This window comes from Trichosurus vulpecula, chromosome 7, assembly GCF_011100635.1.
Source record: "Trichosurus vulpecula isolate mTriVul1 chromosome 7, mTriVul1.pri, whole genome shotgun sequence".
Lineage (NCBI taxonomy): Eukaryota > Metazoa > Chordata > Mammalia > Diprotodontia > Phalangeridae > Trichosurus > Trichosurus vulpecula.
This window is the reverse complement of record NC_050579.1, coordinates 55290332-55317370: the sequence shown is the minus strand read 5'-3', so window position 1 is coordinate 55317370 and position 27039 is coordinate 55290332. Positions and strand designations below refer to the sequence as shown.

At 37.6% G+C, this 27039-nt stretch overlaps 1 protein-coding gene across 2 annotated transcripts in view; it reads right to left on the bottom strand.

Moving 5' to 3' along the window:
* Positions 1-2190: 2190 nt before the first annotated feature.
* Positions 2191-27039, bottom strand: part of TRIM33 (tripartite motif containing 33) — a 178393-nt gene continuing 153544 nt past the window's right edge. The window contains exons 12-20 of one of the 2 annotated variants that reach the window (XM_036766207.1): positions 23624-23756; positions 19043-19106; positions 17845-18004; positions 13628-13974; positions 9672-9795; positions 8408-8482; positions 6541-6693; positions 4901-4951; positions 2191-4821 (exon numbers count right to left, since the gene is read on the bottom strand). In XM_036766207.1, coding sequence (XP_036622102.1) covers positions 4609-4821; positions 4901-4951; positions 6541-6693; positions 8408-8482; positions 9672-9795; positions 13628-13974; positions 17845-18004; positions 19043-19106; positions 23624-23756 — 1320 coding nt within the window. In that variant the 3' untranslated portion in view covers positions 2191-4608. The remainder of the gene's footprint in view (positions 4822-4900; positions 4952-6540; positions 6694-8407; positions 8483-9671; positions 9796-13627; positions 13975-17844; positions 18005-19042; positions 19107-23623; positions 23757-27039) is intronic. The other variant, XM_036766208.1, reaches the window with a different exon arrangement.

Here is a 27039-nt window from a genome sequence, read left to right as displayed (position 1 = left end):
GTGCAAAAAAAAAGTACCAGTAAATACTGGGAGCAAAAACCATCATTAAGAATGCTGTGAATTTAACCCTTTCATGTGTAGTTATTTCATCTACCTAAAAAAAAAAATCAACAGGCTTTCAGTTGCACAAATCTTTTTATAGGCTTATATACATGTTTCATTGTGTTTTCAACATAGTAAATGCCTACATTTTTCAGACCAGTAGCAGACATGCATTTCTTTTTATGTTTGAAATTTAGGTCACACTCAAAAGGGAATGCCGCAATGGCACTTACAAAATGCTTTTCGTGCCTCGCCGTGTAGAAATTCAGCTAATTCAAAAGAACAGTCTTCAATTGTAAAGATTGCTCACTAGAAAAAGGGTAAACCTTATTTTGTGAACATTTTGTAGTTCAACAGTTACGTTAAAGATATCCAAATTAACTGTACTTTTGGAAAACTATTGATTCTCAGATACAATAAAAAGCATTATTATAAAGGAACAAGTCGGCAACCACAAGGAACTAAGGTGGAAGAATTTCTGTACATGCATTTTTAAGAGAGTAAAAGAAACTGCCATATCCAAGTGTATATGTGAAGTCTGAAATATGTCTATGTAAACTGTGGCATATAAATTTATTTCTTAAAAAAAGTACCTCCATTATTTACTCAAACACCTACTTTTAAAAAAATATGTAACTTTCCCCAATTTTTAAAATAAAATGCCACAATATATTGTCAGTAACTCCTGCACATTTATATTTTTATTTTTTAAAAGCTAGTCTTGGCGATATGCATACAAACTCTCCTATAAAATCACTGTCCAAAGGAAGGATTTATATCATGCTATTAGGCAACAGACTTAAAGCAGTTTTATTGCTTTTCAAGGAAGAGACAATTGGGAGGGAAATAAATGGAGGAGTCTGTGTCCAGAATGTTGTTATAATGTACTGCAATTTGGAAACATTGCTGCTGTTACCTAACTTCAGTAGATTAGTTAATAAAGAATGTTCCATGACAACCCCAGATGCAGATTTTCTAATTATAAGGGGATAAAAATTTTACAAAATACTTCATTGATCCAATGTTAATGATGTTGACAGTAAGTGGTGCTGAACGCCAGCTTTGACAAGAAATAAGCTATCTACACTTAGAGAGCATGTCTGCTTGTTAAAAGTGTGTATGGGATCGGGGATAAAAAAAATGAGGAAACAGGGGGCCAGGGAGAAAAGGGAATGAGGCAGGTGGTCATGCACCCCTTTTTTGGATAGGAATACAGCCTTCATAGTATGCGGTAGGCCACAGTCCCAGGGCACAGTCAGGAGACCTGAATCTATTTAGCTGGTTAACACTAATCACTAGTAACTACAAGGCAGGATACCTGCTGAGGTAATTGATCAGTCCACAATTAGCACACTATACACTTTTCACATCTGTTTCAGAACAAATTGCCTTTACTTCTTTGGATTAACTTAAAAAAAAAATCTTAGGGCCAGTTACAACCAAAAGCAAGATGTGATTTTGTTTTAAAAAGTATTCCCTTAAGCAAGTATTAGAATTAGATGCCTTACATTATTTGGCTATCCAGACATTTCACATCATAAAGCAGAACACCCATAGAAACCATCTCAAAATTAGACCCTTCACACTCTGTGATGATAACTTGAAGGTTTATTCCCAGCGCGGCATGTTTTAAAGACTAAAAGCTCAGAAACTCCCTCCGCATGTGTTCACTATGTAAAGTCATCCCTTCATAGCCATGAATACACTGGGCTAGGTGCTGTGAACTACAAACATTAAGCCAACACAGATTAGTGAAAGGGTTTTTTTGGTTTTGTTTTGGGAGGGGTCTGGGGTAGGCAGCGTGGGAAAGAACCTAAGCATTGTACAAATGAGACTGGCTCAGGAATTGCTACTACAAAGAAATATGCCAACATGAAAATACTGAAACTCTTGAGAAAGACAAAGACATCAGGCTTCCAAAATAAACCAAAATAACCCCCAACACCCGTGATTGTTATTCTATGTTGAAAGTTGGTCTTCAGTCGCAACTTAATAGGAAAACATGCAACATTTCTGGCTACCAAGAGAATTTATACTAAGAATGGTACTGCCACAGTATAGCATGGATACTCAAATGAAGTAACCTTCTTATCAGAGCTTATATTCTGGATAGTATGTAAGGAAAAAATTCAACTAAGTCCAAAGTGAATACTTTCGACCTGTTTATTTGCACAACAGTGAATGGCTACTGGAGAAGCAATATGATTTTCTGCACATCATATTCCAAATGATTTGAAGAATTTCTGACATGGTCTTTAAGAAACAAACTTGCCTTATTTCTATCCCCCCTCCCCAAGGATACAAATACTGGAAAACAAACAGAAAATAAATGGGTAATTCCTTCTTTTCTAAAATGACAGATTGTGCCGATGAAACAATAATGAAGAATTAGGAAAGGGAAAGCAAAGGCACAGCCCACATCAGGACTCAAAGCACCCCTGCCCTTTTGACCCAAAAGGCCTTCCAACAAGTGTGTTCTTCCACTCATTCCAAAGTGATAAAGAAGGGAGGAGGTGGAAGGGAAAGCAGGAATGGAGGACTCAGAGAAAAGTTCTTTCAAGTAAAAAAGGTAGCTACTCTTAGAGGAAAGCTATTCTCTGCAAACTCGAGTGAAATTCTAAACTATTTTAATGCCTCTTTTGTAATTCAATTTACAGGAAGGTCTGGAATTTAGGATCATACAGGGAGGTGAATCGAACTAGCATTTATGGACTCCACTCTGTTTTCTTTAATATTTTAGAAAGGCCTCAAGGTTATTTGTTTTTCTTCCCTTGGTAAATAAAAGAAACAACCCAAAGGAATTTTGTATAAGCATTTCTTTAGAGTGTTTTTGTTGGTTCAAAATGAGCTAAAAATAGTTATTTCTACAGTACAGTTAAGCCAAATAATTTCATTTCATGAATGGCCTATACTGTATGAACTACTCATGCTGAATGTTTATTTAAAAAAAAAAAAGGCAAAAGGTTTGCCACAAATCTGCTGTGTCTGAGAAAATATCTAATAGCACATTCTTTGATTTTGGCCACCGTATTACGGTCTAATTTGTCCAAACAAAAGTAGGACTTTAAAATGTTCTTCCTAACAAAAGAGAAGCCTGTACAAGGGCTAAATTACACATGTCTTGGATCTAAGCATTACTAATGGAGAGAGGAAAAATGAACCATTCCAGAGTAAAGTTGATTTATCTGCCTGGTAATGCTGTGATGAGGGCAGCAGAGGTGGGTACACTCCAAGGACCATTCAAGTGGGCACTGGCTGGTTTTCAGGCTCTGACTCCTCACCCTCTTCAAGGCCTTTAAGTCCCCAGTCCATGCAAATGTCCCACTTGGTGGACGGATGAGTAATCTAACCCCACCGGGTTTGTTATAATCTTTTAAACATTTCATTCACAAGCTGTTTCTGAAGAAAGCTTTGAGAAGTCTGTTCTCTATTAAAATAAGATAGAACCTCAAAATATGAATGTGATGTTAGAAATAGACAGCATATATTACAAATCCATTCTTGATAGGAACATTAGTAAGAATACACATTAGCTTAAAAAACAGGCTCAGCAAATGTTGCCGATCTGCCAGAAGTTTCAGTTCACTATTTACAAATAAGACAAAGTGAAATACAGGAAATTTTACACATTTGGTAGTTGACAGATTATTGTTTGCCAATAGTGGTCTATCAGAAAACTGATATGAAGGAAGACTGGATGACTGCCAGTAGTTACCTTCTCAGACTCAAATTTAAATGCACATGAGACTAAATTAATTTTGGAACGAACATTCTGCCTGTTTCATGGGGGCAACAATACAATCAAATGAGTTAACCTGGGAAGTGCAATTGTGTGGGAGTGTGTTTCTGGATAGGACTCTATTATAAATATACATAATCCACTACTGAAGAACTGCCATCTTTCTTTTTAGGCTCAGCCCACTGACCCCAGTCCTACTACTAATTCAGTATAGCCTGGGAAGGCTGACCAACAAATGAATGAAGGTTCAATTTCCTGCATCTAGCTATGAGAATCAGGTTAGTTTTCTGAACTAACACAGAAAGTTAGGCCCAAAAACATTCAAATGAGGAAAAACTAACTGATTGAAAGTCATGATTCAATGTTGAGTCCACATTAGAGGAAAATTTGAGCAATGCTACTTTCACTTTAACTAGACAAGAACCCAGTATTGGAAATAGTTTGATTTAGCAACTGTGCTGGTCCAGTCCTAAGAGAAAAATTATCAAGCAACATGACTCAAATTATTTACCTGTACAGCCAGTATCCTACACCAATCTAAACCACACATGATCACCAATATTCGCCCATCTCTAAGTGTGAGAACATGGAGACCCGTCCTCTTCAGGAAGAACAGGGAACTTCAAATCAATTGTTTTTCTTTTATGTCTGCAATAAAGCTGTCCCCTCTTTTTGACAAGAATGTGTTATCCGTCCAAACATTTTTCAATCTAATACTGTCTAAAAGCAAGCTACCAGCTTCTTCAAGGAGGTGGCCACCGTAGGCGGGATGTTCCAGCAACACTTAAATAAGTTTTTACAATGTTATTTAGGTCCATGGTGTCATTCTACTTTATATGTACGGGTCTCTCATCCGATTTTAGGCGTTTTCGGCGTGGCTGGATAAAATCTTCATCAGAGTCCTCAGTTATCTCACCATCATCCTCTTCTTGCTCAAATTCTGGCAAAGGCGGGAAGGTCCTGTCTGAGTAGATCTCTGTGAGTTTATCTTCAAAGTACAAAGCAACTGATTTCCCTGCCTGTGCTACTTCTGAATCAGCCTGCAAACAAAAGATAGGTACATTTACCTATTGGTAATGCACGTCCCTTCACCAAGCGTGCGTGGTCTGAAAAGCTTACCTTCAAATTAATCTCTTGTGTTTCTGCATAAACTTGAACAACTTTCATCATCTAAAAAGGATACCAGAGTCAAAAAAAGGGAAATTATAATCCTTTCTAAAGTTATGAGACTGCATAGGGTTGGTGACTAAAGTCAACCATAAAGGGAGAACAGATTGCTGTGACTGATTAATCACTTTAAAAAATTCAACAGAACGTACTTTCTTTATAAGGTTCTGTTTCTAAATCCACAGCAAAACCTTATTAATTTAAACCCCACTAATTCAGAATTTATAATATTTAGGGCAGGGGCTGAGCAAGAAGTACCTGTGCACTAGCTAGGAAAAAAGGGACCAAAAAGCAAAGGATTTAACTAAAGTTATAGGAAAAATGGTTAACTTGCCTAAGAAACTTTTTTAAAAAATCACTTTAGCAATATTCATTTGTATATAGAACATGCTAATCGGGGACTATTTTATTTACTAAGTAAGTATAGCAGGACCTCTTTGGCATCATTTTGTCAGCCATTAGTCCATGTTACTAGGCATACTGGAAGTAAAAGAACTTCACTCTTAAAAAAACTTTAAATCATACTTTTTACTAGTTCTATTCCAAATGAGTGAGATTTTACTGCAACTATCTTAGTACTGTCCTTCGCCTTGATCCCAGTCACACTATCACATAAACAAAAAAGAACACAGAAACTTTCTGTAATCTATTTTTATGAAAGAGTTCTCACATTTCCTCATTTTTGTTTGAGGCAGTAGTACTAGTAGGGGTGGTGGGTAAATAAAAATCCACAGGCAGGAGTACATATTTTCATGGCTATTAAATGAGACTCATATGGAATCAGAGAACCCAGAACCAGCATTGATAGAAGTAGTCCTGAAATCTGAGGACAAGAATACTTCCAAAGTAGAGCCTCTCTCTCCATCTGTTACTACCTCCCCACCCCAACTCCCCCACCCTACCCCCATCCTGATAAAGCCTTTTTTGAAGAGAACAGGAATCTTGATTTCGTCCCACAGCCAACACAAAACTAGTTTCTGTGACAGAGGTCTCTAACCTATTTTTTCTCCAGGACTAGAAAGATAACCTTTGTTCTTTCATAAAAGGTCTAATAAAGTAAGCTCTCAGCAGAGCTGCAACGCTGGCCCGGAAAATTCAGTATCAATGTTCTACTCTTAGTCTACAGCCAGGGAAGGCAAGGTATTGAACATCAAGGGTACACTTACTGCTCTCTGTGAGCAAGTCCAAAAATGACTAAAACCTAATTGCATATGCATAGATAATTTCAGCTATATCAGGGATTTTTCTGAATTTATACTTAAAGTAGGCTACTTCTAAGGCTTACTTTCTCAATGTCTTCCATGGATTTGAAAAAATCTCATCAGAATTTCAGAATATACTGACTACCTTTGGACTCTGGTAACAACAACAACAACAAAAAAGAACCTTTAATCTTTAACTAATGAGGAAATCTTTTTCTTTTGTCAGGCCTAACATTGCCTCCCCTAAGGAAGATGAACTTTCTCATTTAGAAACACCCGCTTATTAGTTCTAATGAGGTAGATTTTAAAACTTCAAAAATTGATTGTTTTTCTGAGTTTGAAAGAACTTTTTGAAAAACCTAAGGCTCTACATTTTGGAAGCTAACATACTTCATTAAACCTTTCACAGTTCTTGAAGATCAATCGGACGTCTGCCACAAAGTCATCTGGGATTTGGTAGTGTTGGGAATGTTTCTTTTGAAGCTTCTTTTTCACTGTGGACAAATCCATTGGTTTCTTTATAATTTTATAGTAGTTTGGTATCTAAAAAAGAAGAAGAGAGAGATAGAATTAAGATAATTCCCTAGTTATATTATGCTATTCAAAGATTGAAAAGATGTGCTATTCAGTTAGGAAATTTATGGATTTGTTTAGAAATATTTCAGTCATGAAGACAAATGGCTAATGAGTTTGTAGAACAAATAAATGTTTTAAAACTCTTCCACTTTAATCCAGTCAATAAAGACATTTTCTTAATGAGTATATGGCAAATCCCTGACAGAATGGGCTCTTTGTGGTTTAAGAGTCACTAAACATCTAGGTATTATATACTTGATGTCAATATATGTAAACAGCAGGCAATCTGCTGATCAAGGACCACAAATGGCTCATGAAAGCAACAGATAAAGCCTGAGCAAATGGGAAGGAAGAGACTGTCATTACAAATCATACAGACAGCAACATGGTCATATGAAGGTGCTCCAACCAGCAAAAGGGGAAACCATTTTCATAGAAATAACAAAGAAATCTGTATTTGCTAAACTTGTTAATTTGCTATGGTTCTCTGTCAATAATACTTATAACTTCTGGTCTCTACCTTTAGTCAAATTTGCTACTCTAGCCTTTAATAATTTAACAGAGATAAACTGTTTAACCAGAACAGTCATCAAAAAAGAAACAAAAGCACTATCTTCTTCTACAGCATCCATACACTGCACAGGAGCACTTTCATATCATCTGGAAGCCATGGGAATATTACTGTTTACAAGGAACAAAAACTCCACTGTGTGACTTCTCCTAGGCTTAATTATTATGATTTTACTTTTTCCCCCCTCTCATGTTAAATTTTTAAGAAAAACTGTAGCATCACACAATTGTGGAATAACCAACACAAAACGTGTAGCCAATATAGAATTTTATAATTTGAAAAGACCTTAGAGGTATTTCAATCTGAATTTTACAGATAAGGAAATTGAACTGTAACGTAATTGACCTGTCCAGTATCCCACTGTTAGTTGTGGATTGGAACTTTGGTCACCCAAATCCTATTTCTTTTTGCTATTCTATAATTCCACACATTAATTGATGGGTAATGGATTTTTTAAAAATGCAAGAGCCCAGAGCAATATAACCCTAGTTGTACTACAGTGAACACCCTTGTTCTCAATCTAATAATAGGATTACAAAACATTTTTATCTCACAAGAAAAAAATCTTTAAAAAAACAAAAGTGAACCTTCAAAATCTCCCATAGTTATTTTTTTCATGATCAACGTCCTCATTATGGTATTTCTGGGAGCAATCCAAACAATCAGCAGGGTAGTGCTGGTAATTCAATTTTATTTTTATTAGAATTCTTACATGCCTATAGCCTAGTTTCTTTTTGAGTTCAACATCTGGAAAAAGAATGTGAGAGCTGAAATGGAGCTCACAGGATCACTAATCTAACCCTCTTTATTTCTGCTGAGGCACAGAAAAGCTATGTTTTGCTGTTAAAGGCAAAGCTACGGCCAGGACCCAGGTTACATGACCTTCACTCCAGCGATCTTCCCCATGAACCAGTCTTCCTAGAATTTTCGTAACTTCTAGATCTTGAATTCAATAAATAATTATTATACGAATGGAAGTCTGAATACCACACATGAAGTTTTAGTAACTGAATTTCATCGTCATTCTACAAAAATTCTAAACTCTAAATAAAGTCTTTGTCCTTCTGAGGACAGCTCAAAGTGGAGCATTAAAGATTAAAGACGACTCACCGAGACAGGGACTGGTTCCTGGAATTCAATGCTCAGTTCATGGCAATAGAGGTAAAGCAGCAGACGTTCACATTTCTGGCTCCCCACGGAAAAGGTAGAAAGAAAACTTGTGAATTCTCTTCTTCCGCTAATAAGATATTCTTTAGAATTTGAACAATCTTAATCCGTTATTTATAAAATGCTTTTTAAGAACAGTGTGCACATTCAAGGAAACCTGCCTTACTTCCCATCAGCATCGGTCTAAGGATCTAAATGATAGTCTTTAGTCTCCAGGTCATCTGACACGAACCGAGAACCTAGACTGGGATGGATTTAAGAGATCCTTTAGCTCGACCCCATCATTTTATTCATGAGGAAACCATGAAGCGATCTGTCTAAACTCATACACAGGTACCAAGAAGAGCTTAAATTTGAACCCATGTTCTCTGACTCCGAATCCAGCATTCTTTATGCCAAACCACAATGTCTTCTTCGAAAGATAGCTCTGATAGAAAATAAAAGGCTATGAAATGAAACTAACTCTCTTAAAGCCAGTTGCTAAAATTATATGCCTATGGCATCTCAAGCCATATTTCTAAGTCATCTTTTGGTTTAACTAATAAACAAATGGAAGGGAGTCAAGAACAATCTACTAATCGCTTGATAACGGACTTTGCAGAACACCTGATTTTGGGTAGGAGGAAGCGACCGATTCTTTACCTTCTATGATACGCTACAGCAAATACTAGCACCTATTAGCAGAAGGCGGCATACCCCGTGACCAAAAATCATCAATTTGGGATAAAAAAATTTACAATGAACTATCTATACACAGATTACTGAGATATTATAATAGTCATACTGTCACATGAGAATTAATATAAAAATCTTGCATATGGATTTTTGCTGGCTCGAGGGGCTTCAGAAACCTTCTTCTTAGTTCCCAGCTACAAGGTAAATTCTTTGGGAATTATCCCCATAATCTACTACTTAAGATCACTAATGTCCTCAAATTAGATCTACTTTACTATGGCTAAGTAATCAAATATTTCTTCAAAAAGTAGGTTATCATAAACTAAATATTATCTCCTATCTTCAGGTAATAGCTACTTACTAGAAACACTGACACAAGAGATCTACGTAAATTAAACCATTCTAATCAACACCTCTAGTTTCCAAATTCAAGACTAGCCTTTGGTGAAAATTGCGTGAGCTGAATGTTTATTACAAAGAAGTGCCAAGCAGGCAAATCTTACCAAAGGCATAATGACAAACAACCACTTACCCTTTGGTCCATGGGGCTCAAGCCCTGTGCAGTTTTTCCCTTCTTGCTGTGTTGCAAATTGTCACAATCATATTCAACTTCAGGTTTCCCAAGATCTCTGCAAAATGTGCAAATCCAGTCTCCACTACAGAGGGAGAGACATAATCAGTCCAAGTTCTCAAGATGACTTTATTAGCTCTTTTTCCATAGGTTTATGTGAATGTGCCTCAGTAAAATAGACACAAGTGGGAGTAATTAACAAAAGAATCAGGGGCTTTTCAAAATGGTTCGATGCAAATTCCTTTAAATAGGGTGCTCCTGACTAATGTGGAAATATGTTTAACACGACTGTACATGTATAACCTCTATCAGACTGCATGTAGTCTTGGAGGGAGGAAAATGAGGAACTCAAAATTTTACAAAAGCAAATTTCAAAACTATCTTTACATGTAATTGGAAAGAAACAAAATACTATTAAGGAAAAAAAAATAGAAGGTTCCCCTTATATATGAAAACAGAATTCAACTTACAGAATTCTTAATTCAAATATATTTTCAGGAGTGCATAGTGACATAAAGTGAAGTACACCTGTCTGTTAACTGGACGAGTAACGCCATATTTTGCTTTATCACAACAATTTGTTCTTGTCAGGATTGATTTTATATTCAACTTGAAGGTCTGAGAAGACAGAAGTTGATTCTAATGAGTCATCTCTGAAGAAAGTTTGCCTCAGCATCAATGCCTACTAGAGTGGGATGATACTGCTAACATATACGAACCTATTTAGGGGGTAGCTGCAGAATTTTACCTAATGCTACCTCTGCCTCTAGTGACAAAATCCTAGAATTCTAGCATTCTGGGGTATTTTTAGGACATAAAAGAACAGGGAATGATCCTTGTAATTGAAACCAAAGAACTAAAGTTTGGCTCTTATAAAAAGGAAGGAAAGAGAGAATCTATAAAATGTAGGTGAAAGCACTTAAACAGTTTTGGCATGGTTCAACCATATAAAGCAGAGGTTCCCTAACCCCCTGGGGTTACGTTAGAGGTTAACACTTGGAGAATGAGACATGTACACAAATAACATAATAAAATAAAGGAATGGGAGAAGTACATAGGAATGACTACATTCCTATGACATGAGAGATTTAGGGATGAAGGTATCACTTTTGACAGGAGAATAGAAATTAGGTTCACAGTAGAGGTGTTAACCTGAGGCCTTGAATAAAAAAGAAAGATTTCAAAAGGTGCAGCCGAGAAGGAAGAACCTATTCTAGGCATGAAAGACAGCCACAAATGGCAAAGAAAGGCAGAGTGTTTGGTGCATGGTGAGTAGTAAAGTTCGGACAAAAAATTTAAGGTTAAAATTGAATAGTGGTGGAAGGCCTTGAATGCAAAGCTAAGGAATGTGTTTTATTCAGTAAGGAACTGGAAGACATTGAAAGATTGTAAACAAGGGCATGGCATTATTAGATTCGTACACTGAGACACTGAGAATAATGTCGCAATGCTCTGGATTTGAGGAAGGGATACTAGTAAGGAGGTCTCAGCACACTCCGGAGATCATGGAAACCTGAGCCAGGATCACTGCTCTAAAGCTGCTTAGAGGTCATTTCGTCCAACCTGCTCAATTTACAGATGAGGAAACTGAAGGTGAAATGACTCAGCAAAGGTACTAAGTATCAGAGAGGGAGATCTGAACCCAGGTTCTGATTCCAGTACTATCTCTACCGTATTAGCAGAAGTAGAGAAGAAGGGAACAGATATGAGGAACAGTACACGGGTAGACCCGATGGGATTTCAAAAGTGATTAGATGGGGAAGGAATGAGGGGAAAAGAAAAATAATTAACTCTCCAAGGATTCAAATCTAAGTGATTAAAAAAGGTTTTCTGCAGGACAAGAAAAAAATTCTACATTGCTCATACCCTCCCCACCCTCTGTGATGTTTCATCATGAATCTTCTGGAATTGTGGTCAGTCATTTTGTTGATCAGAGTTCTTAAGTCCTTCAAAATTATTTGACTTTACAAAACCACTGTCTTTGTATACACTGTTCTTCTGAATCTCTACTTGGATCTGCATCAGTTCAGCCACATCTTCCCAGATGTTTCTGACATTGCCCTGTTAAACATTTCTTACAGCACTATCTCATTCACACACCACAATCTCAGAACAATAAAACGGTTTAGGTTGTGTTCTAAAGCACTGTGAGGGAGAAGAGGATCAGAGATGGAAGTATTGTACTGACTACAGAAAGCAGAATTATTCCACCTGCTTCTGCTTGTTTTGTTTTTTTTTATCAATAATGAAAACAACGTGGTGCAGTGGCAAGAGTGCTGGTTCTATAGTCAGAGGATCTGGGTTCAAATCCCTACTCTTGATGCATACTACCCATGTTATAATATGTGAGCACCTTAACCTTCCTAGGGCTAGATTTTCCTCATCTGAAAAATAAACGGTTTCAACTGGATGGCCTCTGAGTTCCTTTTAATTGTGGTGCTGTGATCCACTGACCTCTGAAACGGAAAAGAAAATAAATAGCAAATATGGAAATGATAGTTCGGAAAAGCGAGGTAATAAATAGTAAGCGATCTGAGATACCCTCGAAGAATTCAAGGCACCTGAGCTACAAGACCTATAGCACTGAGTGCCGAAATCACTGTCAATGACATCTTTGGGAGGATGGAGAAGAGGTTCCAAAAGATATAATATAGGGAATTACAACTGTTGCCTCGATTTACCCAAAAAAAAAAAAAAGGGGGGGGGGGTGGGGGGTGGGGGGAAGAAAATGGAATTTGTAAAACTACTCTAAGGCCAGTGACCTTAATTTGGACTCCTGGAAAAATTCTAGACTATTTTAGTCAGTCAGTATGAAGTATACTAATGACCCTCGGACAGAGGAAGGAAATAGATGAGGAATTTGGTTCACAAACTTTGCACAGACATATGATGTATTAATGATGGGGGGAGGGGTTTCAATCAGTCATTCAGTCAGTCAACAAGCCTTTATCAAACATCTACTACGTGTCAGGCACTAAGGTAAGCACTGAAGATAAAAAAGCCCAAAATTGTCCCTGCTCTCCAGGAGCTCATAGGCTAACAAGTATGTACAAACAAGCTACAGACAGGGCGCACTGGAGATCACCTCCAGGGGGAAGCCTTCCTGCCAGGTGAGCCTCTAGCTGGGACCTGAAGGAAGCCAAGAGGCAGAGCTGAGGAGGATCCCCACATGAAGCAGGAGTCCCTTTCTACAATAACCCCAAGTGGTCCAAAATATAGGTTTGAAGAAGTCCATCAACAAAGAACTCGCTACCTTCCAAAGCAATCCATTTCAAAATTATACAGCCCAAATCTGTATTCCTACAGCTTTATTTATTTATTGGTTCTAGGCATGCCCTGGAGAATATAAATTTAATTCTTCTTTTATCAGATAACTTTAAATATCTGAAGTCAATGATCACCACAAGCCTACAAATCATTTCTCCTCCAGGCTAAACATTTTTAGCTCCTTTCATCAATCCTCATACTAAATATTATGTAGCAAATCCCCCTACCCCATCCTGCCCCATCTCCACCAAAAGAAGTTACTTTTTTTTCCTCCCCCTAGTACATGCAAAAATACACATGAATACAAAATTAAATGGTGATGTTTTATTTAAAATAAACTTAACCTTAAGGAAGAAAAGCATGAGTACCAGAAGGGTCAAAATACTCACTATATAAGAGATCAGAAAATGTTGTATTCCTGTCCTAATAACTTATAATGCTGGCACCTGGTATGATTCAGCTTTTCTATATCAAAAAAGGAGAAGTCATTTAAAAGCTGTCATGGTTGACATGGCAGGTCTCTTGGAAGAAATAAGGGGGCTCTAGCTTCATACAGAAACAAAAGTGTGGGGACCAGATTCCTCAAAATGAGAGCTATATTAAAATTCCTAAGAACTAATTTCAAAAACAATAAATTTGTCTTCTTATACCTTGGAAAGCTGAGAAGTGTTGGAACGTGACAGGTGAGGTGAAAGACCTTTGGACACTTTTCACAGCATAAAAGATCCCCTCCATTTTGGCACACAGCACACCAATCTTCATTTGGGTCATCCTCTTTATTGTTGCCTTCTCCAGTCCTTGCTGAACGGTGCATTAGGTTTCGCATTGGAGATTTTCCATTGACAAGACTGCTAAGCCCAGGCTGTTTACAGCTTTCACCGATATCCATAGGTTCTGTTTTGACATGATTTTCCAAGCTTCCTAATGCGTCCAGCTCACTCTCCAGATGCAAGTTGGTTGAGAGGGGTGGTGTCAAGCTGCTCTCAGGACTGCTTAACTAAAATAAAACAACAGCATCAGAACCATCTTGTTTTTCTTATAGGGAAAAAACTCACACTGTGTTATGAAAATTAAGCCCAGAGTTTAAGGGAAAGCTATATATCATCTATCCTCAAGTCATTTAGACACTCTGGGATATGAAATCCCGGGAGTAGTATTTACCCCAGTTATGATTTTCTATAAGCATATTAATTGGATAACAAAGGAAAATTATTCTTAAAACTTATAGGTGACTAGGGGTCATGATTTTCTACTTGCTGACATGTATTTAGGAAATCTCCTGAAAAAAAGCCCTGGCCATATTGTAGCTTTCTGAAGTGGTGGACAGTTTATGAAAAGTCTAGTTTGTTCATAAACTATTCTAGAAATCATCAATCTTCTGTAGTATCACTCTAAGGCAGATATATGAAAGTAAGATTTATTACAATATCAGAGAATGTGCTACATGTTAACAATATGTTCTATACTTGCACTGAACTTAATTAATAAAAATCCCTTTTGCCTGCCAGAAAAAAATAAAAAAAAAACACCCTACATCCAGTAAGACCTTTATCCTAGATTAGAACATTCTACCACTCAAATGCAGAGAGACTTATGGCAATTGCAATCATTTGTGAATAATGCCTGAATTTAAAAGGTGATACAACTCCCAAGCAAAATCTACATTCATAAAATCTATAGAACCAAACTGAGAGTCAATTGTGAACTTATGACTAAGCTACCCTTTTATACACCAACTGGAAAGGAAGTCATAGAATTTGGCAACCAGGACTCAGGAAAGAATGAAGAATAAACTGAGTATGACAAAAGGAGTTTGGAGCCTTCTTTACCTAATAGTGAAGATTTTTTTTTTTTTGGTAAAAAAACAAAAACAGAAATCAAGTAACAGTTATTCCAATGACATTACTATCCTGTGCCCCTTTCATAATTCACATTTTCCCAGTCATTAGGATAGAAAAATGGGTGCAGAACAATAAACTAGGATCCTCCTTGGCGGGAGCCTTTGAGGTAATGACATTAACATGGACTTCAACTCATATAAATATAGAACCTGGTAGCTGTAAAGCAAAAGATACTGACACCTGAATCACCTTTCCATTCCCACTCTATGAGTTCCAGACTATAAAACTATTTTCAAAGAAAACCTGAGAGATATTCAATCTCTCCTTATCCACTGGCTCCTTCCCTGCTACCTACATACAAAACCATCCATGTCTCCCCTATCCTCAAAAAACCTTCACTTGATCCACCCATCCCTGCTAGCTGCTGTCCTATTTCTTTCATCACTTCCTCCTTTAAGTAACAAATCAGTGCCTCCCTCTTCTTCTCATAGACTTCTAAACCCTATGATTCAACTGAAACTGCTCATTCCAAACTTAGTAATCATCAATTTCCAAATCACCCAAGACCACACAGTCCTTTCTGAACCCAGATCCTTCTTGATGTCTCTGGATTATCAACCACCCTTTGGATACTCTCTCCTCTATAGCTTTTCCTGACACTTGTCTCCTAGTTGTCTTCCTGTTCCTTTTCAGTCTCCTCTGCTGGATCTTCATCTAAGCCTCTAACTGTGGATGGTCCCCAACACTCTGTCCTGCAGCTTCTTCCCTCTATATATTATTTCACTTGGTGAATCTCATCAGCTCTCATGGATTTCAATGATCATCTCTATGCAGATCATTTTCAGATCTAACTAGCCCTAACCACTCTCCTGACCTCCAGTCTTGCATCTCCAACTGGATATCCTGAGACATCTTAAACTCAACAAGTCCAAAAGTGAACTCCTCTTTCCTCACAAACTTTCCCCTCTTCCAAACTTTCCTATTATTGTCATAGGTACCACCATCTGTCTTGTCACTAGACCCACAACTTTGTTTTCTTCCTCAAATTCTCACCAGCAGTCATCCCACATAGGCGATCTGTTGCCAAGTCCCGTCAATTCTTTTTTTAAAAAAATTTATTTTAGTTTTCAACATTCGTTTTTATAAGATTCTGACTTCTAAATATTGCTCCCCCCGCCCAAGATGGCAAGCAATCTGATATAGGTTATACACGTACAATCATGATAGACATATTTTCACATTAGTCATGTTGTGAAAGAATCAGAACAAAAGGGAAAAACCATCCCTAAGGAAGAAAAAAAGAGAGAGAAAAAATAGTGTGCTTCGATCCGCATTCAGACTCCATAATTCTTTCTCTGGATGTGGATTTTCCATCATGATTCTTGTCTTAGATCTTTGTATTGTTGTGACAAGCTAAGTCTATCAAAGTTAGTCATCGCACAATGCTGCTGTTACTGTATACAATGTTCTCCTGGTTCTGCTCCCTTCACTCAGCATCAGTTCACGGAAGTCTTTCCAGGTTTTTCTGAAATCTGCCTGCTCATTATTTCTTATAGTACAATAGTATTCCGTTACATTCATATACCACAACTTTTTCGGCCATTCCCAATTGATAGGCATTGCTTCAATTTCCAATTCTTTGCCACAACATAAAAAGCTGCTATAAATATTTTTGCACATGTGGGTCCTTTTCCCATTCTTATGATCTCTTTGGGATGCAGACCTCGTAGTGGTATTGCTGGGGCAGAGGGTATGCAGTTTTATGGCCCTTTGGGCATAGCTCCAAATTGCTCTCCAGAATGGTTGGATCAGTTCCCAACTCCACCAACAATGTATTAGTGTCCCAATTTTCCCACATCTTCTCCAACATTTATCATTTTCCTGTTTTGTCACATTAGCCAATCTGAGAGGTGTGAGGTGGTACCTAAGAGTTGTTTTGATTTGCATTTCTCTAATCAATAGTGATTTACAGCATTTTTTCATATGGCTATAGATAGTTTTAATTTCTTCCTCTGAAAACTGCCTGTTCATATCCTTTGGCCATTTATTAATTGGGGAATAAAGTGTATTCTTATAAATTTGATTCAGTTCGCTATATATTTTAGAAATGAGGCCTTTATCAGAGACACTGGCTGTAAAAATTGTTTCCCACCTTTCTGCTAACCTTCTAATCTTGGGCGCACTGGCTTTGTTTATGCAAAACCTTTCTAATTTAATGTAATCATTCAGAATGTTCTCTATTTCTCATTTGGTCATAAATTCTTCCATCCTCCATAGATCTGCAAGTCCTGTCGATTCTACCTTCATAACATGTACATCCCTCTCTCTAGAACTCACACAGCCACCATAATACCTGGACTACTGAAAGGAGCCTTCTGATTGGATTCCCTAACTCAAGTCTCTTCCTACTCTAGCCCATCTTCCTCTCAAATGTCCAAGTGATCTTCCCAGAGTGCATGAGACCATGTCACCCCAACTTCCCCATCTGATCAACTCCAGTGGCTCCTTATTATTTCTAGGTCAAATATAAAATCCGCTGTTTGGCTTTAAAGGTCCTTCACAACCTGCCTTCTTCCTACTCTTCTAACATTTTATTCTCCTCCATGCACCCCACAATACAGCAACAATGACCTTCTTTTCACTGGCTAGCTATCCTTCTTGCCTGGAATGCTCTCTTCCTTTGCCTCTACGTTCTGGTCTCCCAGGGCTCCTTCAAGAATCAACTTAAATCTCACCTTCTGTAAGAGCCTTTCATGAATATCCCATCTCTTCCCACTCTAATACTTTCCTTCTGAATCTACCTTCTACTTACAGTGCCTACATAGCAAGTCCTTAATAAATGACTGCTGACTGACAAGCTGAAAGAGTAATCTGACTTGCTCCAGGCATGAAAATCCAAGAATAAATGATTCCTACAATCAAAAACACACTCAACCAAATGGATCAAAAAGACAGAGGAAAGACCAGGGACAGACAAACTTGTGACCTCCCAACGTTCTCCACTTGGGATTCCAGAGAAGCCTTACCATGCATGCACTCCTCCTGCCATCCTCGGTTTTCTCTTGTTTCACAGTTCCTGAGTAGCTGCATATTTCTTCTTCAGTCCCTGGCTCTTGCTTGACCTTTACTTGGTCAGATTTGAAGCTAAGACTTGCTTTCTCTGTAGCTCTGCCTGATGACCCACAGCTGAAAATCATGCACATGTGAAAATATAACATGTAAAAACAATTGCTAAACTATGAGTAGCAAACAACTGGGTGAAGAAACAAGTTATTAACACTGGAGAAGATAAATGCACCTCACAATGAATGAAATCTAGTTTCTTTGCTCCATTTCCATTAAAAATAAGACACTGCTGCAGTTTAGATTCAAAAAAAAATTTGTGCTTTCCAAGCTTTAAAAAATAAATCTCAAACTTCCAGAGGATACTAGGACTATACGATTTTAAAATACTAAGACAGTTATGTACAAAAGTACTTAGCCTTGAAAATTGTCATTTTCCCAGGCAGCTAGTTTAGAATATTGATAATTTCATTTCTGAGAGAAAGATGGGGCAACACTGGTATTGCTAACAAGCAGGCTCCATTTATTTCAATCAAGGATGAAAACTGGCCTGGTACCTCCTAATCAATGAAGCAGAGATAAGCTCTATCCAGCTTCTAAACAAAAAGCAATGAGTTTTTGCATGCAACTAGAAAATAAGATACAGGCAATGGGGCATAGAAATCTATCCTGCCCTACAAGAAAGTAAGGGAAAAGGGGATGGGGGTGACAGAAGGGAGGGCTGAGGGGGGAATGGGGCAATCAGAATATATTCTATCTTGGAGTGGGGGGGGGGAGGGTAGAAATGGGGAGAAAATTTGTAATTCAAACTCTTGTGGAAATCAATGCTGAAAACTAAAAATATTTAAAAAATAAATAATAATTTAAAAAACAAAAAAGCAATGGCCAATAAAACCTGGAGGTGTGACTTTAAACAACATTAGGAATAAACATTTTTTCTATCTACAATCTTCTCCAGTACCCATAATAACACCAATCATTTCTTTGACACACAATATAAAGAAAAAAAACCACTCAAACAGACCTTTTCTTCAGTATGATACAAAGTATGATTAATGATCTTTACTAAATCAGGTACTTTCAATTAGAACTAATGCATCACCACAGTTACCATCCAAACCTCTCCTATCCCAGATACTTCCAAGTGGTGGTAACACTTACCTGCCTCGACTGCCTGTGCTGGAGGTACTTGGTGGCCTCACAGGTGTGTGAGAATTGGATAAGCCTAAAAAACACCAGGGCAAAAGTATGTCAAAAGCAAATACAAAGACATTTATAAATGAAAGTACTCAAGCTATATTTATTAAATTAACCCAAATCAATAATTTTAGAAAGTGAGCCCTAATCTTCAGGTCACCTAAAGCAGTGCTTCTTAAACTGTGTGTAGAGACCCAAAAATCTGACAAGAGTAAAAGGTTTCTGAACATGCAACAATCAAAAATTAATTAAAAATCAAACTCGTAATGAATCCAATGTGATTCTAGCAGCACTTGCTGTGCTGCATTGCCCAACTTCACCACAGCCTGGGTTCTGAACATGAAGCAGGGGCACTTTGTACTACGAATGCCCTCAGGTCATGCAAATTGAAAAGGGGTCCTGGGAGGAGAAAGTTTAAGAAGCCCAGACATAGAGTAGTCCACTTATAAACTGTTCATCTGGATGCCTAGGAAATAGTCTTTGAAGCTTAATAATATGATTGTAGAAAGTATGTACTCCTCTATCACTGACTCCGGAGCCACAATTCTAATACATGCATTCTCAGTCGTAAATACTAATTGGCACGGATCTTAAGAACTCACAGAATACAAGACTTGGAAGGTCATCTAGTCCAGCTCACACTTGGTATCCCTCTATAACATCTTCAATAAGTGTGCTTAAAAACTTTCTTGTAAGGGAAGAACCACAGGCAGCTTAGTCTATTTTTGGACAACTCTTAACTGTTCAGAAGCTTTCTTCTGATGACAAACCTAATTCACTCTTTGCAACTTCCATATATTGCTCACAGAGAGCACTCTGGCCAGGCACAACAGGTCTAATCCCTGCTTCACCTGAAGACAGCTATCATGTTCCCCACTAAATCTTTCCCTTGTCTGGTAAAATGTTCCCCAGTTCCTTTCTAAGATTCTCTCCTATGACATGTTCCCTAGTTCTCTCACATCTTAGTTGTTCTACAGCCTAAAATGAGGTGCTCAGAATAGTCCAGAACAGCCCAAACATGGCTTGAGCAGGAGTGCAGAAGCTTCATTTCCTCAAACATCATGCCTCTCTTTCTGCAGACAAAAAATGAACGAACTTTTGGTGCTGCCGTGCCACACTTATTTCAACAAAGTACTTATAAACCTATGTGTAAGGCATCACACTAGAAAGACACCCTCCGCCCAAAAGCCCCAGACCTCAAAGAGTTTACATTCTGGAGAGATGGGGGGAGTACAACACGTTAACACTAAACAGTCAAAAATAAAGTTATTTTAGGAGGAAGAAAGCAGTAATAACTATCAGAGAGGATACATTCTAGGCATGGGGGTTAGAAAGCCATAAAATATTGACTTTAGGGAACAGTAAGCTGGTTTGGCTGCAATACAGTGTGCACAAAGAAGAGAATTATGAAATAAGTACAAAAAGACAAAATGGAGCCAAGCCGTGAAGGACTTTTAATACCAAACTGAAGAATTTGTACTTTAGCCTAGAAACAAAGGGGAGCCTCATAATGAGCATCTAAGCCTCCAGCTATTTTTCACAAAACCCGTTTATGTATATTTTCCCTATTCTGTACTGGAGAAGCTGATTTTTTTAAGCCTCTGTTTAGGAATTTACATTTATTCAAATTAAAATTAATCTTATTTTATTAGACTTTTTATTTTAAAATGCCTGCCCAGAGAAAGGTGATCAGGGTAATGAACTTGGGATATCCTAACTTGAGGTGACAAAATCATTGTTTTTGAAAGGATGTGATGTAGAAGAAGGACCAAACTTATTTTGCTTGGTCCCTGAGGCTAAAACTAGGAGAAATCAGTAGGAGTTACAAAGAGACAGATTTTGGCTCAACACTAGGGAGGAAAATCCCAACAATTAGAAGTCTCCAAAAGTAAAATGGATTGCTTCTGGAGGTAATGGTCCCCCCCTCCCCCCACTCATAGGCCTCAAAGCAAGGACTAAATGCTTCTTGGGCACACAACACAGACATTCTTATTTGGTAAGAGGTTGGACCAGATGATCAATGAGATTCTGTGACCATTGTGGATCCTAACATTGTTAGCCATCTCTCATAATTTCATGTCACCTGCCATTTACTTTCCATGATTTCATCTGAGTCACTGATAAAAATGCTTAAAAGGACAGGGCCAATGACATACTCCAGGACACTCCTCTAGAAGACATTTCTCCAACTCAATGATCACTGGGGGTGAGGATCATTTTAACAGTTTCAAAGCCAACAAACTCTATACTACTGTCTAACTCCACATCTCTAAAATTTGTCTACAAGAATGGCAAGAGAGACTTTGTCAAATGCCTTGGTGAAATCTAAGTATAGTTTGTTTTAGCATCCTGGTTGCCCTCGTCTGGACACCTGCCAGGTTATCAATGTCCTCCTTAAACTGCAGTGCCCAGCACTGAACACCGTCCTCTCAAGGGCTGAATACAGTGAGTCTATCACATCCCTATTCTTGGTAACTCGGGACCTCTTAACGAAGCCCAAGATCTCATTAGCTTTTTTTGCAGCTGTATCATACTGCTTACTCACACTGAGTTTGCAATCCACTAAGACCCCCAGATCTTTTCAGAACAACTGCTGGTTATCCATTTCCTTCTCCCATCTTATGCGCAGATTATTTGGAGGGAGAGGGGAACAAACCCAAGACTTTACATTTATTCCTACTAAAATTCATCTTGTTTGAGACAACTGTATACCTTTTGAGATTCTTTTGGAGCCCCAACCTGCCATTCACTGGATTTTAGCCTTGTTTCACCTGCAAATTTGATGAGCATGTCAGCCATGCCTTTATCCAAGTCACAGGCAAAAATGTTAAACAGGTGGGGCCAAGCGGATCCCTGAGGTGCTCCACCAGAGACCTCCTACCACGCTGACATGGAATAATTCCCATCTGACCTGTTCTGAATCGATCTGACTGTACTATCTAATCTGTATCTCTCCATCTTCTCCATAAAAATGTAGTTGTTCTTCAGTTGTGTCCGACTCTCTGTGACCCCATTTGGGGTGTTCTTGGCAAAGATACTAGAGCAATTTAACATTTTGTTCTCCAGCTCATTTTACAGATAAGGAATCTGAGGCAAACAGCATTAAGTGACTTGCCAGGGTCAAACAGCTAGTAAGTATCTGAGGTAGGAAGATAAGTCTTCCTGATTCCAGATCTGGCACTCTCTCTACTGTGCCACCTAACTGCCCCTCTCCACAAGAACAGCTTGCTAAAATAGAGTAAAACTATATTCACAGCATTCCCCTCATTTACTAGACTTCCTTCTAATGAAACCATCCTGGTTCAATGTAATCATCCCTTTCCTTTCCAGATATTAGATTCCAGATTTCCAGATATCCTCATTAAAGACCCGTTTAGAATTTTCCCAGAAACCGAGGTCAAGCTCACTGGCCTATATAGGGTGCAGACTTATCCCTATCATCCACCTTCTGAAAATCAGGATATTTGCCCTGACATCCTCTTATGCCTTTCATGCTTTCCATGGTCTTTCAAATAGCACTGAGAATGGGTCTGTAATCACCTTGGGCAGTACTTGCAGGACCTGAGGATGGTTCATTTGGGCAGCTAGGGGCTCTCTTTCTATCTCCTTATTGATCCCAGCTATCAACTCCCTGCTGGTCAATTTTATTCTTAGCCATTTCGGTCATCACTCTCCTTTGCAGAAAAAAACAGAAACAAAACAATTGAACAATTCTGCCTTCTGTTTTGGTTATGTTCCTACCCACCCCAAAGGTCTTATCCTTTTTAAATCCTCCTTATTCTCAATATACTTTTTAAATGCCCTTGATAACTGCTGTCCATTTCCCTCATCAGTCTCAGCTCACTTGGAGCTGAAGCATTTCTGACACCACTTATATAGGACTGTGTCACATTCTTAAATCAATTTTCTGTCACCTGGCCTTGCTTCCATCTTCTGCCCATTTTCTCTTTAAGCCAAACTGTATAATAATAGCAACCTGCACTAAATGTCAAAGAAGCTGTTGTCGAATATAGTACAAAGTCAAGTTTTATGACCCCAAGTGAAGCATCTAATATTGTGTCACTAGATAAAACATTCAGATACAAGCTTCAGCAAAAAGAAAGTCTTTTCTAAAAACGTCGACTTTTAAAATAAATTTAATTTCCTAATTTTTTTTTCTTCCTTTTAACTACTATTTATTTAAGCACTTTTCCAGAAATGATATAAAACCGCCTTGAAGAAAATTTGTTTTCTCATTTCCTCTCTATGTTATCAAAACAGAAGTCAAATACAAACTTTTAACTGCAACTGAAGACAATGAGGCCCAGAGAAAATAATGGTATTTCTTAAATTCTGAACATCAACCAGTACAATCCTTAGTATAAAAAAGTGTTAATACTGTTACCAAATGTGTGAAAAGTGTTATCACTAGAACAAAAAAAAAGGAAGGAAAGAAGAAAGGAAGGGAGGGAAAAGTAGGGACACAAAAATAATGTATAATATTCTAAGATATGTGCTTATTTCAAGATCAAAGTTAAATATTACAGCAACTCCTGTTCACTTTACCTGATGATCCTGGTGAGAGGGCAGAGGGTCCTGGAGAGGGATTCATGGTACTTGTAGGCTGAGGGGGTAAGTGACTGCCTGAGATATATCTACTTAGGAGATTATCTAAACTACTTGAACCAGCATCTTCCAACTAAAGAGAAAAAAAGGACAAAATTTTATCTAGGTAGAGAAGAAATTCCTAAATTCAACAGTTTATAATTAGAAACATTTTACTCTACAAACAAACTGAAGGACAAGCAAGATGACAGAAATTAGACCTAACTTAAAAAGTCATACGTTCATCACTTTTTCTCCCATTTTGTGAATTTTTCTACCATTAATATGCATGTATAAAATGCTGAAATGAGTAAAATTTTAAAAATTAATCATAACAAAAATCACTCCACGTTTCAGTCAATGGTCAGAGAAACAGATGTTCTTATGCCAAAGGGAGGTTAAGGGACTACTTTTGTGCCCCAAACATCATTAGGCATTGCTCCTGATGAAGTGATGCTATATATACTCAAGTTACATGTTGCTGCCTCTGTCCACTTCCTCAATTGTCTGTGACTCACCAGAATTAGTCTCAGAGTCATGGGCTGGACCTGGGTCTAGGTCCCCTAACCTCCCAGGTTAACTTAACTTCCCAGGGAAGGCATTGATCTGCATCCCCAAAGACAGTTCCTCACCTGGAGTTCCCTACAAAGATGACATCATAAGTCCACAAGAAAAATAAAATACCATTTGAAAGCCCCAATGTGACTAACACCTTATTTTCATTAGTGAGGCAATGTGAAAACAAGTTTAAAAAGACACTCTCCATTATTCACTTAACAGCCACAACTAAAACTAAATATATTAAATTCTTCCAAGACAAAAGGTAACATTAAAACACACTCCATTTAGCTTACTCCATGACTTTTTTATTTACCCCATTAGTTTTTCCAAGTGAATATATCACCATTTAAGAGCAGACTTTACCATGTTTAAAAACTGCAGGATAATGATTTTTTTTTGTCTAATTAATTGCACCCTCATTTTAAAATCATTGTTTCTCCTGCTCTCAAGCTAACTCACTCCTTCTTAGGCCTGAAATGGCTTCCTTATTTCCATTTGCTATATTCCCTTCTGCAGACTTTGGGAAAACCAGGTACATTAATGTGCTGTTGGTGGAGCTGGGAACTAGTCTGGCCATTCTGGGGAACAATTTGGAATCATGTCTCAAAAATATTCAACTGTGCACGCCCTTTTGATCCATAGATTCTGTTACATGGTCTATTCTCCAAAGATATTTGTAAAAAGAATAAAAGGACCCATATATACAAAAATATTCATAGCAGTTCTTTTTGGGGTGGCAAAAAGCTGAAAACCAAGGAAGAGACTATTAACTGAAGAATGGCTGAACAAGTTATGGTATGAGTGTTATGCAATACTCTTGTGCTATAACAAATGAAGAAGGGGATGGTCTCAGAGAAAACTGGGAAGACTTGTAGGAACTGATGCAAAGTGAATGAGCAGAAGAATAATTTATACAGTAACAACAATATTGTAAAGACAACAACTTTCAAAGACTTAGGTACTCTAATCAATAAAATGACCAACTATAATTCCAGAGGACTCATGATGAAACATGCTACCCACCTCTAGTTAGAGAGGTGATGGACTCAAGAGTGCAGACTGAGGCTTAGGTTTTATTTAGTTTTTGATATGGCCAATGCGGGAATTTGTTTTGCTTGGCTATACATGTTTGTAACAGGTTTTGTTTTTCTTGCCTTCTCAATGGGGATTGGGGAAAAGAGGGACGTGAGAGGGAGAGAATTTGCACCTGAAAATAAAATAAAATTCAATTGCAAAATGAAAAAAAAGTTAGGGACACATGCATGTCCCAAACCATTTTAGCTCCTCATAGTAACTTATGATTCAACTAAGTTATTTTTAGAAGGCTACTTACATTTTAATAACTCTAATTCACTGCAGGAATGATATGGAGCCAACCTGATCATTCCTGCCTTTTGTCTTTAATTCCACAGTCTCTTTATCTCCACTCTCTCTCTCCCATATGGGAGAATGGTTCAAAAATGAAACAGGTTATTTAAAAAAAAATCATAAAAAGGAAAAGTAGGAATCTATCTGAGCAAAAAAAAAAATCATAACTGGGCCATATGTAACAGGAAAAACAAACTGGAATATATATCTAACAATTGGGGTGTGGCTTCATAAATTATGGCCTATTAATGTAATGGAACAAAATGGCAACAAAAATGATGAATATGAAATTTACAAGGAAATATAGGAAGACCTATGTAAGGAGATGCAGAGTGAAAGTAAAACTCTAATAGTGTATACAATGTCAATGACTACTTAAAAAGTAAAGAAGGGAGAAAGGACAGAAAATGGGGCTAAAGGTGTTCCAGGCAGGGGAGGGGCGGAGGTGACTAAGAACAAAAGCATTTTTTGCTTGTTAATTTTTTTTGGGGGGGGGGGGGGGTTCTATCTTATAAAAGGCTAATTGGTTAAGTTTGTTTCTTATTAAACATTTAATAACAAATAAAAATGGCCAAAAAAAAATTCCTTTCGGCTGTAATAATCCAGAGTAAAAATCTTTCAAAACATTTTCTCTAATTAGACAAAGGAGTCTTGGACCTATTTTCTCTGTTCCGTGTATTTCAGTATATATTTTCTTAGTTTGGGAGAAACTGTATATCTCTATGGGGACAGGGAACTTACTTAGAACATACAGTCTTCCTTCCAGCACCAAGAGGCCAAAATGGCTGGGCTATGGCTCACAGAAATAGCATGGTGTGAGAGAGAACTTGAACTACATCTTCTTGACTCCAAGGTAGACCTTCATTCACTAAGTACCTCTTCCATTTATGCATTTTTCATTTAGGATTTGTGATATCATCAGTGTAGTGAATACTGAGAGTTTTTAAGTATTAAGGTGTCATATCCAAGAATTTATAAAGACTCTTCAGTCTATTTAGACATAGCGCTAAGTTCCATGTCTTTTCTATTTGAGGAACTCGACTATTTGAAATGATGAAGGGGAAACAATAATAAACATGGGTGGGTAATCCAAAAGTTATATTTGGCTTTGGAATAAAATTATGACTTTTACTTTATGGTCTATCAATTGTTTTATTTAAGTTACTATGAAAAATCACCCTTAATCCTGGAACATGAACAGAGAGGATTATGTGGAAGGTATCTGAAAGTATACTAAGTGATGGGCAAGTTGCCCTGGGATTAAAATTCAATGCAAACAACAATTAAAGCAGATAATTCACAAATACTTTATTTTTCTGTATGGCTTTTTTCCCCACTCAGTAATCCCAGACATACATACACTAAGCTGTTAAAAAATAGTTCAAATTGTTGAAGTGATTTCATCAACAACCAAGTCATGTGTTTTATATAATATAAATAAACTTCAG